Here is an 11,615-nt window from a genome sequence, read left to right as displayed (position 1 = left end):
TGCGGGGGCGAGGGCAGGCAGACCGACCCCCCCCGCCCCCCCAGCGAGGGCTGCCCTCCTCCCCGAGAAGCGGTGCCCGGCGGAGGGCAGGCCGCGGGGAGCAGGGCCGGGCCCGGCGGGAACGCCATCGTTCAGGGCGGTGTCGGGGATCCCCTCCCCTACCACCACCACCACCCCCCCGGGCGGGAGGGTGTTGGTAAGCCGAAGGAGCGAGGGGACCTCTCCCGGGGCAGAGGGAGAAGGAGGGGAGCGCCGGAGAAGGGGTTTGGCGGTGCTCCCTGCGCCCCGCAGATCGGCCGGCCCTGTCAGCGAAACGGTGTTTCTGGGGCTGGTGGCTGCACCGAGGCAGGATTGCTTGTTTCTGCAGGCTTTTCGAGCTTTCGGAAGGCTGAACGTGTTGGATCTACCTGGCACTCCTGGAAAAAAAAAGCAACTTTGGCCCTGAAATAGCAGGCTTAAAACACGGGCCACTTCCCTCAGCTCTTTTTGGCTGCCGGGGTACCTACTGCACCCGGGGGTCAATCATTCCGCGTTAAAATATCTGCGCTGACCCTCCGTTAGCTTGCGGTTCCTCTCGGTGGGGCGAGCAGAGTTAAGATTGTTGCTGCTGGGAGCAGGAGCTCCCATCTCCCTTCCTCCTGCCTTTTTCTGCGTGGGACCCTTTTTTTGGGCTGATTCAACACACCAGCCTGACAGAAGGCTGGTGGAATTGCTCGTAGGAGGTCCTGACAAGGACCGGGGTGCTTGCGAAGGAAGGGAGACCAGACCTCTCCTGATGAGCTCAACTGCTTGTGGAAATGCAGCGCGACTCGGCCAAGTTTTATTTAGAATACTTACACGCCATTGCGGGAAACTTGCAGTTCGAGAGCTATCTTTTTGTTTTGTTTGAAGCTTGGTGAAATTCTGGTTTTGCTTTCAGCCTGCTGCTGGCTGATAAACCCAACTTCTGTGCTGAGAAGCATGCTAAATGAATTTCTCTCTGGAGTGTGGGAAAAAGCTGCTGTGGTTGTTTTTGCGTTTTATGGTTTGATTTGTTTTGCCATTCTTCTTCCTAATGATAAAACTGTGCAAGTTGCTCTTTCTGATGGGTGACATCTGCTGGGTTTCTACCCAGAAAGTTTATGTAGCCCAGGTGAAGGAAGGAACCGCTGTGCCATTTGGTCCGTGTGCTATGAGCGGGGAATTCCAGGGCCGTCCAAACCTGGATCAGAAGTTACACAGAGAAATTCCCAATGGAGAGGTTGAAATGTTGCTGTAGTTCCTCACACAAATACCAAGTCGCTAATACAAAGGGATGTTTCAATCCACAGGCAACTTACGCTCTGAAATGAGTGTCCTAAAGAAGACAGAAGTTCAGCTGTCCCAAGCAGGCATACAAGTTTTCAGTATTTTTGGTTTGGTGTTACTGGTGTTGTAAGAGGGGGAAAAAAAACCTCGTAGACTTGCCTGTTTCTTTTTTTAAAATCCGAGGTTTTTAATGATGTCATATAATGGTTTTGAAATTCAGTTATATTTGTAAAGCATAATTATTTGATTGGATAAGTGGGGTTGGAATGCAACAGGACAGTTTTATTTGGATCATGAAACCTTTTTGTGTATGTTTTCTGTATTTTTAGGAGCATGAAAGTCTTCAATGTTTGTCCTGCAATTTTGATGGAACGTGTTGTAGTAAGCATTTTCTGCAGTGGTTTGCTGTCCTCGCTGTCAGGCATGCAAAGCTGCTTTTCCAGCTCCCTAACTAAGAAGTAAAATCCTACCCGGTAAAAGAGATGGAGCAAATACTTTCTGCACTGTGAATTTCCATTTACTAAAAGATGGAGAACTGTCATTTTAGTTTTGTAGTTATTATCCTCTTAACACATGAGCAAAACTGATCTTTGTGCTGCTACTGTGGCTAAAAGCTGTGAGTACAAGTTGGAAAGAGAGAGCTATTCATAAAGAGGAAGACTCAAGAGTATAGGGGCAAAATCATTGTCTTCCTGTCATCCTGTTCTTTTTAGCAGAAGGAAGAGGGCGGAAGAGAAACTTTAACTTTGTGCTGAATAGCTCAACAATAACACGTTCGCTTGGTTATTTAAAAATATTGCAGGAGCAAGAGAAAAGCTGACTTTTTAGGTGAGTGGTGACTCAGCTTTGGCTTTGCAGGTAGAGCAAAGAGCCACATCACCTATTCTGTAGCTGAAGCAATTCTGAAGCTGGTCTGTTTCAGTGACCTTCTTAGAGTAGTGGGGCATGGGGTTTGAAAGTGTAAGCTTTGGATGAGTTGAGCAAGTAGAGAGTAATCGAGTCTTAGCAGGGCGTATCGGCTGGGTATCCTTTGTGAAAATCCAGTTTCTGCATATTGCATCAGTGAGGAAAGATGCAAGTCTTGAACTGTTATTATGAGTACATGAGTTATTTTCATTCAGAGTCCTTGCTGGGTTTGGCAAGCATTCTTTTCCAGGATTTCTCCTGGAGTCCAAAAATGGTTCTGCCTGAACAATGAGGCGTTCTTATGCCTGCCATCTGGTGGCCAGATACCACAGGTAACTGGACCGGCTGCAAAAAACCAGCTGAGGCTCTGTCTTAAGGATACGGGAGAAAAAAGTAGATCTTTTTCTCACTGAGCTGTGTCTCAGATGGAGGTCGGTTTTTGCATGGTTTTCCTGGAGGAGAAATAAATTTTGTAAGTTCCATTACCATCTTTCTTCTCTTTCCTAGGATATGATGGAGCTCCTAGAGGAAGATCTCACCTGTCCTATTTGCTGTAGCCTGTTTGATGATCCTCGTGTCCTGCCCTGTTCACACAACTTCTGCAGAAAGTGTCTGGAAGGAATCCTTGAGGGAAACGTGAGGAATGTGCTTTGGAGGCCATCCCCTTTCAAGTGCCCCACGTGCAGGAAGGAAACTCCCGTTACTGGAGTCAACAGCTTGCAAGTCAACTATTCCCTGAAAGGTATCGTGGAGAAGTATAACAAAATCAAAGTAACTCCGAAAATGCCTGTGTGCAAAGTTCACAGCGGGCAACCCCTTAACATTTTTTGCCGGACAGACATGCAGCTGATCTGTGGGGTATGTGCCACCCGTGGTGACCACACAAAGCATGTTTTCTGTTCTATTGAAGAAGCTTATTCCCAGGAGAAGCGGGCTTTTGAAACCCTGTTTCAGGGCTTTGAAACTTGGCGTTGTGGAGATGCCCTCTCGCGACTGGATACTTTAGAAACCAGTAAGAGGAAAGCTCTGCAGATGCTGACCAAAGATTCTGACAAAGTGAAGGAGTTCTTTGAGAAGCTGCAGCACACACTGGAGCAGAAACGAAATGAGATTCTCTCTGACTTTGAGACCATGAAGCTTGCAGTGATGCAGGCCTATGACCCAGAAATCAATAAACTGAAAACAATTCTGCAAGAGCAACGGATGGCTTTTAACATCGCGGAGGCCTTCAAAGATGTGTCTGAACCCATTATATTTCTGCAACAGATGCAGGAGTTCAGGGAAAAAATCAAGGTGCTCAAAGAAACCCCTTTACCTTGTTCCAGTGTGGACATCAGCCCTACAATGAAGAGCTTTGATACCAGCCAGTGGAATGGAATAAAACTAGTTGATGTGGACAAACTTTCCTTGCCTCAGGAAAACAACACTCTTAAATTCAAGATTCCCTCGGTCTTTTCACGCAGATTTATAGTGAACTCTCTTATTTGCTTGCTTATTCTTGCTGTCACCAGAATGTCCTTCGTGGAGTCAGTCGTTGACAATCTCCAGTGCTGGAAATCTCAATTCTTTACAATTAGCTTGTCCTATTTGGCAGATACAGTGGAGATAGCAGATCATGCAGTCTTTTACTGGGAACAGATGACAGATGGAGCTTTACTTCTAAGAGAAAAGTGTAAAAACTATACGTTGGTTGTACTGGATAATGTTGCACAGTTTGTGTGCAAATATAAACTGTTGTGAAGTCCCTGCTGAAATATAAGAACTAAGAGAGATCTGGTGAAGAAAACATAGAACTTCTTAAAATTAATTGGTTTTTTAAGAGTTCCAGTGAAAACATTCAAAGATTCGAAATGTTTCCAAAACATTCATACTGTTCACATAGTTTCAGCACTGATAAACTGGAAGATGAAATGGAGCTTTGAAAAACACATTGTTTCTGGATTCTTCTTTCAGTGGTGATTATGTGAATATTATTCACTGTAAATAATTTTTCTTACCAAAATATAGGGCCAAACTGTGTACTTAGTTTAGTGTTAATGTAATTGTAGAATAAGATAAAAAGTGTCACTTCCTAAAAGGTCATAGTTAAAAAAAAAAGTTATTTTTAACTGGGAGGTGGTTAGGAAAGAGGAAGAACAGTTGTGGTTGAGAAGAGCACTGTCCTGAAAGGCTTGTTGATACAAAATACAGAGTGCATCATTCACATTCTGGAACCACTTTCTATCTGAGGACGTTACTTCTCACTGAAATAGATGTATGTATTTTTTTGCATAACCAAATATTGTAATTATCCTGTGCATTCAGATTACTGTAGATACTGGATATTGTTTACATGTTCTGTGCAAAAATACATCTTCAGGGCAAGCATAAATTCTAGGGGTAAAGAGAAATCAGTTGAGGTTGGAAACAGAAGAACAAGTGGCAAGATAGTACGTACTACTTTGCAGATAGTACATATTTTGCCGTTTACTTTTCCAGCATCAAATCGTTGGGTAACTGAGCTGTCTTGTTAGATCCATGTTGTTCTGAAGCCACACTTCCTTAAAAAGTGGCCTTAATGTAAACAGTTCAGTGCGGTGAAAGGCACGCACGGGTCAGCAGCAGGAAGGCAGCTTGCGCTCTAGCCCTGCAAAGGTGGCAGGCAGAGCAGTTTCTCTCCTTTCCCTCTGTGTCTCTCCAGATCGTGTTCCAAAAGCCAGGAAAAGTGCTGGGATGATTCCTTGGAAGAGAGCGCGTAACGTGGCGGGAGTATGGATGTTGTTGGTGTTTGGAAGTGCTTTAGTGTTGGAACATATATAGGCTCTTCTACTGTTACTGTATTTTTGTGTACCTTGTTTCAGGAATTAATTGAATTTTCTGAGTGTATTGACTTGGCTGTAGGATAACTGATTTAAAGCAAACTGTAAGCTTGAGTTTTCTGAAGTGCCCTTCTTTAAGAGCATACGGTACTGAAATATGTTGCTTGAAGCTCATCTAACCTCTTTTTGCAGTGGTCCTATGAACAGCAATATATAGAATGAAAACATTTAGTTGACATTTCCGGGAAACAAACGTAATGCATGCCTGTTGTCATATTTTGGGGATATTCGTTGGCCTCTCTCAAGGTTTGGTAAGTTGTGACAGTCAATTTACTGTCTTCCAGTAGTCCTTGCAAGCTGTTCATTTAAAAAATAAAACATTAAATTCCAAGAATCAAAGTTTCCAAGCAACCAAGCCCTGCAAACAAAACCATTGTACATGATATTTACATCTTTGTTGCCTGGGAGTCCTGTCGCTGCTCCACACCTCACTCCAAACACTTGCTGAAAGCACTGAATGGTTCTTGCAGCTGCAGATGCCTTGCAGTTTAGGAAGGATCAAGTCACAAACACGTAGATCAGAGACTTACAGTTCTTGAGTGGCTGAGATAGCAATGAGTAATCAAGAGGTGGTCATTCTGAGCGTGGGAGGTGTGAGATTTGTAACCCGGGCTTCTACCTTGCAGCAGTTCCCCGAGTCCAGGTTAGCACGGATGTTGAACAGCGATGACCCGGAATTTAAACTGGTGAATGGAGAGTTTTTTGTGGACAGAGATGGAACTTTGTTTAGGTACATCATGGACTTCTTGAGGACTCTCCAGGTCTCCTTACCTACTGATTTCTCAGACTATCAGAGGCTGCAGAGAGAAGCAGAATTCTATGGACTCTACCCTCTGGCCGACCTCCTGAGCCAGGAACACTTGCTGAAGCCGAGGCTGGAGATCTTGGAAGTGCGTTTTTCTCTCCAAGAGATGCAGGCCTTATTCCAGATCTTTGGTTCCTGCAGTACCACTGTTGAGACACTAGCTGAACAGATCACTGTGTTTACAGGGCAGCAGTCAGGACAGAGCTGGAACAGCCCTTTTCCTTCTCAGAAACCACTTGTTCCACTTCCTTTGGAAAGGCCTTCTCATCACAACATGGTGTTTCAGTGCGGTTATGACTACTCTGCTGGTGACCAGTTTGTGGCCAGGTACTCTCCCTAGTGTGACTTCTCATTATGGAAATGTCTTCGTGACTTCTAGTCCCTGAAGTACATGCTATGTGCTAGCAAAGCTCATTTTAAAGAAACTATCGGACAGCTCTCTGAGAGAAAAGAAACATGTTTCCTTCTTTCTGCTAGTTTAATGTTATCTTTTTCTAGTTCTGGAATACCCAGTTTAATTTCTGTTACGCTGATTTGCCCGTTCTTCAGCTTCCTAAAATACTGTTCTCGGTGTTTGTTTTTGAGTTCTGTTGGGTCTTTCTCTCTCTCTGCCCTTTCCTCCTCACTCTCTCTCCCAGGCTTTAGAACTTCGCGGCATCAGTGACCTTCTAGAGGACTTGAAAAACACAGGGTAAAATGAAGGAGAGAAAACAAAACAAATAAGGAGCGAAGTAGTGGGGAAGCCTTTAATCTCCACTAGCTCATGGTCCAAAAGACTTTCATGTGGAAAGGAAGAAAAAGAGAATGGCTAAACAGAGTTAAAAACACCAGTGGAACTAAGATAGCAATTCAGGGACTGGAAAGCTTTTGTAGAGCCTTTTATTGGGGGAAGGGAGAAGGAGTAGATTATTAACTATATGCTACACAGTGGGTGTTCTTGGAATTCAGAGCCAGGTTCTGTTTTTTATTAAGATTACTGTGTATCAGTGATTTTTGTGATAGCAGTATCGTATTCTAATGACAACTTACATTTTTTAATCAAGCTTTTGCTGGATGTCTCTATTGTATGGAGACAGGTTCTTGCTATATAAGAAAATGTAACCTAATTTGTCCTCTGTGGCTGTTAGAACATGTGGAATTTTATGGAAATTTCATTGAAATATTCCCCAAAGGGTTATTCTATCTGAATATATGAATCAACACAGCAGTCTTTTGATTATTTAAAAAAAATGATGAATGAAGTTTATCTTTCTTCTAGCTTTCTTTAGCTAAGCAAGTAGAAGAAAAAACACTTCGCATTTGCGAAGCAATATGTATTTATATGCCAAACCTTAACTCTATAATGTATTGCTAATTTTTATTGAGCTAACAATTGCTTGAGTAGGTTGTGGCAACTTAAGTAGTGGGGAAGATATTCCCAGTTCTTTCCTTTATTTCTTCAGACTTGGTAAAAATGTTCCTCTGCAGATCAGTAGAAACCCTTATCCTGAGTAATGAAACAAGTCACGTTTGATGATGCTGCCTGTTGAATTTCTATCAACTTTTAGTCTTTGTGGTGACGTGGACTCTTTCACCTTTTTTTGTGCTTTCCGTGAATGTTTGCTGTACTTTCCTGTGAACTGTGGAACGGTTTCACCCCTGTCAGCTTATGTATTTTGTAATAGTATTTTTACCTGACTTCTGTTCCTTGAAATGTCTGGATAGATTCTTAAACTGTACTTTATATCAAGTAAAATCATCTGAGGCAATGTGAAAACGATTTTCGTACTTGTTACCACAAGACCTGCTGTACCAGGTAACTTTGCAATAAACGTCACTGTTCGTAGAGAGAGATCCCATGGAATGAAAAGTGATGCTGTTGGGGTGAATGTGACGTCCCTGTCCTTGCCATCGTTTACTCTTACGTTGCAGCATTATACGGAGCATGCCATTCACCTCTCCTCCATTAAATGATGTGAGATAAAGGTCATCACAGCTATTTCTTAAGAAAATAAGTTTTGGTGTGAGGGTGAAAGAGAAGCGCTTCTTCCCCAACCTGTAACTGGGTGAACTGAGAATTACTGTTCTTAGAATGAGGGAAAGGGTTGAATTGTCCTCAAAGGAGGAAAAAAATAGCCAGAACCTCGGTTGCTGTAAACCTGTGCAACTGTGCTGACCTGCACTGTCTGAGGACCTGGTTTGTTTTACAAAGAAATTGATTCCATCCTTCAGGAAGTGAAGTCTGTTGTAACTGCTTTTTTCTGATTTTAGGTATGTTTCCATAAAGCCTGACAATAGAAAGCTGATTAACGGTACTAATGTGCTAGGCCTGCTGCTTGACACTTTGCTCAAAGATGGATTTCGCCTCATAAGCACCAGGACAGTCTCCGCTGAAGAAAAAGTCGAATGCTACAGTTTTGAAAGGATGCAGAGGCCAGCAGGCCCTGCTGTCACGGTGAACCCAACCCCAGGGAGCTCTGGGGTAGCACAGGCAAGGAGAAACCAAGTGCAGAAAGGGAAATAAAGGCTTTTCCTTTCCTCTTTTGAAGGTGGAAGAGGGGTGTGTCAGCGGTAGTGGCCTTTTTTTTGTTGGCTTGTTTGAAACTGCAACTATTGAGGGAAGTGACAAACAAACAGATTTTTTTTTTTTCACGTATTCGGAAAAAAAAAATTGCTTTCCTGCCTTTTACCACTCCACCCTCTTCAACTCTAAATAAAAGTGACCCACAGGTTCACTACTGGTTTTGTGGACCAGATACCAGCATTTTCAAGGGTCGTTTTTGGTTTTCACTGTGGCTAAAATTTATATTAGGACTTGCAGAAAATCAGCCATTCCTTCTAGAAAATCGTTTTAATGTTCTGTGCTAACCTGTAAGTAGATTTTACATAATGTGAAGAAATAACAGCTTGACACAACTGTCACCCCAGCAGTTTGGAGAAGTGGCTGGAGGAAGAATGCGTGCCTCAACGATTGAATATTGCTTCTGCTTTCAAAAGATACACGTACGCCGATTCTCTTGCAATTAGCTGAAAGCAACGTAACAGAAACATCCCAAGTTGTATTGCTTTATGGCTCCGGACATGAGAAAGTGGCTTTGTGAAGCCACCACTAGTGTCCACGAAATAACGTGTTACTGTCTCTTGCAGAATACTCCTCTGTCCTCTCCTCCCACTCCGAAGGCATTAAGCTGCTCTTCAGTGCTGAGAATTAAATTATAAAGGTCTTTGCAAACAAAGGGTCAGTTAATTTTTAGAGCTTTAACTACAAAAAGAATGAGAATGTGATAAACAGTCCTTCCGATGAAATAGTACAATTTAAAACAAAATAGTACACAGGATTTCTTACCACTTGTTAAGCGCAAAACATATTTAGGAGGAAGGCTTGGCAGAAGTGGCTTTAAAAGCCTTGGGATTGTTAGCCCCGTACAATGCTTTGTAACAATGCCAAAATTAGCTCAGGTACCAGGAGAGGTAAGTTAATGAGGCCTTATAAACTAAGAATCTTTTGTCCTCCCTTCAGGGCAGGGAAAGAAGACAGCAATAACTTCAAGGATTTGTTATTTGAATCTGACTTCTGTTATTGATAAAACACCATCTTTCCAAAGTTACAAACAGCCAAATAGAGCTTGTTTGGGCTTTCTTGGCTGACTAATTAGTTCTGGCTTTTCATTAGCCCTAAAACGTGAATTTATGACTTTATTTGCAGCACTTAAAAATGGGGGTGGGAGGGTGGGAATCACCCATCTGTTTCTTGCCCTTAGGAGTCTCAGTGAAATGGATCTGCCCAGGGTGGTGGTGCGGCTATCGGACATCTCTTTTCTTTTGCTACTGCTGTAATCTGTTTTAGCTTGAGACAAGTTCAGAAGTTCAGCAGCAACGAGGTCCTCCTCACTCGGTCTAGAGCTCTCTGGGTTGAGAATAACATGATCAGGGGACTACATCTCCTCAGCTGCTTATGGGTTATGCAATGTAATAAATGTTGAGGAATGTAAGAGTGGAGGCTTTCGGTTCAAATGGGATTTTTTTGGTCAGTATTGTCAATGTGTTCGTATTTGTCTTCCTATAAGACATTTTTTACAGTGAGAACTGTCATTCACTGGAACAACCTCCCCAGGGATGTGGTGGAGTCCCCATCGCTGGAGGTTTCAAGATGCAGTTGGACAGGGTGCCAGGTAATCTCACCTGGGCTCCCTTTCCCACTGTGCTGGTTTAGGCTGGGACTGAATTAATTTTCTTCATAGTAGCTGGGATGCGCTGTGTTTTGGATTTGTGACCAAAACAGTGTTGATAACACAGCGATGTTTTAGTTAGTGCTGAGCAGTGCTTGCACAGCGTCAAGGCCTTTTTTTTCTGTTTCTCACGCTGTCCCACCAGCGAGCAGGCTGGGGGGGGCACAAGGAGTTGGGGGGGATGCAGCCGGGACAGCTGACCCCAACTGACCCAAGGGATATTCCAGACCATAGGACGTCATGATCAGCACTAAAAGCTGGGGGAAGAAGGAGGAAGGGGGAGATGTTCAGAGTGATGGCGTTTGTCTTCCCAAGTCACCGTCCTGTGTGACGGAGCCCTGCTTTCCTGGAGATGGCTGAACACCTGCCTGCCCATGGGAAGCGGGGAATGGATTCCTTGGTTTGCTTGTGTGCAGCTTTTGCTTTACATATTAAACTGTTTTTATCTCAACTCATGAGTTTTCTCACTTTTACTCTTCTGATTCTCTCCCCCATCCCAACCAGGGGCAGCGAGCGAGCAGCTGCGTGGGGCTGAGTTCCCACGACACGGGGTTAAACCGCGACACCCACGAGAGGCTGGGGCAGGTGATCTTCCGAGGTCCCTTCTAGCCTGGCCTGGCTGTGATGCGGTGAGGACCTTCCGTGAAGGTCTGTGTCAGAAGACCTGTCGCGGTGCCCTTGGAGGTCAGACTGCTGATGGCAGCATTGGGGTGGGACAGCGTACCAGCTGTGTGGGGTCACTGTCCCGACAGGTTGCTGTCCTACAAAGACAACGCTACTTGTTTTCTAAGTTCATGTTGAGGTCCATGGACTGACTTTCCAGAAAAGTTCCCATTCCTCCAACTGGGATAAAACAAACCAATAATGGTGAGTACCGAGTGAGTCAGTGACTGTGAATATTGTTGGTGAAGATACTTACCAATAATAGCAAGAAACACAAGACAAAAGTGACAACTTTTTACAGGGAAAGGAAAAAAAAAAGGACTTGAACACCACATGTTAAATGATCGCTGAGAGCAGCAGTGTAAACTTAAGACTAGTTTCAGAACCCCTTGTAGTAAGAAAATTACGCTACTTCACCTACCGCAGAAGTAGTGAGTTTATTTTCCTTGCTGCAGCAGCCACTGTGACAGTTGAAGTTTGGATTACTTTAATTTTTTTAAATAAAGTGAAAGAAAATATGAAATATTTCCATTTTTAAAAAGCCCTGGAGTTTTAACCTGTGCCATCACTCATGCTCCATGGCTTTGGCAAAATGAGTATTTGGTAGAACCATTTCGGTAACAAATTGTGATGGGCTAGTGCTGAACACTTCGTTCCTCTCGTGGGTTAACTTTTATTCAGCACAAACATAATTCTGTGAATGTAATATTTTGCCTCTGGAAAAATATACCAGTGCAAGTTCCTGTCCTGTAAAGAACCATACATGCTTTACCCTGACCTTGAGTAACGCCGTAGCGAGGCTACGCGTCTTTTTGAAGCGAAATGTGACTGTCAGCAAGTTTGGATTCCCAAACTTCTTCTAACATTTGTTCTTACTTAGCGCTGAAC

The 11,615-nt window shown here is 43.6% G+C and overlaps 2 protein-coding genes across 3 annotated transcripts in view; both read left to right on the top strand.

Annotated features, from left to right (window-relative positions):
• Positions 1-3,996, top strand: part of TRIM13 (tripartite motif containing 13) — a 4,314-nt gene extending 318 nt beyond the window's left edge. Inside the window, exons 1-2 of one of the 2 annotated variants that reach the window (XM_010583360.1) lie at positions 2,412-2,525; positions 2,701-3,996. In XM_010583360.1, coding sequence (XP_010581662.1) covers positions 2,704-3,933 — 1,230 coding nt within the window. In that variant the 5' untranslated portion in view covers positions 2,412-2,525; positions 2,701-2,703 and the 3' untranslated portion in view covers positions 3,934-3,996. Of the gene's footprint in view, positions 1-2,411; positions 2,526-2,700 lie in introns of those variants that run through there. The other variant, XM_010583359.1, reaches the window with a different exon arrangement.
• Positions 3,997-5,218: 1,222 nt separating this feature from the next.
• KCNRG (potassium channel regulator) lies at positions 5,219-8,425 on the top strand. Its single transcript, XM_010583361.1, has 2 exons — positions 5,219-6,183; positions 8,107-8,425. Exons 1-2 carry the CDS (start codon positions 5,606-5,608, stop codon positions 8,357-8,359), a joined length of 831 nt encoding a protein of 276 aa, XP_010581663.1. The 5' UTR covers positions 5,219-5,605; the 3' UTR covers positions 8,360-8,425.
• The last annotated feature ends 3,190 nt before the right edge of the window (positions 8,426-11,615 follow it).

The sequence above is a fragment of the Haliaeetus leucocephalus genome, unplaced genomic scaffold, assembly GCF_000737465.1.
Source record: "Haliaeetus leucocephalus isolate CR32 unplaced genomic scaffold, Haliaeetus_leucocephalus-4.0 Scaffold897, whole genome shotgun sequence".
Classification (NCBI taxonomy): Eukaryota; Metazoa; Chordata; class Aves; order Accipitriformes; family Accipitridae; genus Haliaeetus; species Haliaeetus leucocephalus.
This window is presented reverse-complemented; position numbering and strand designations above follow the sequence as displayed.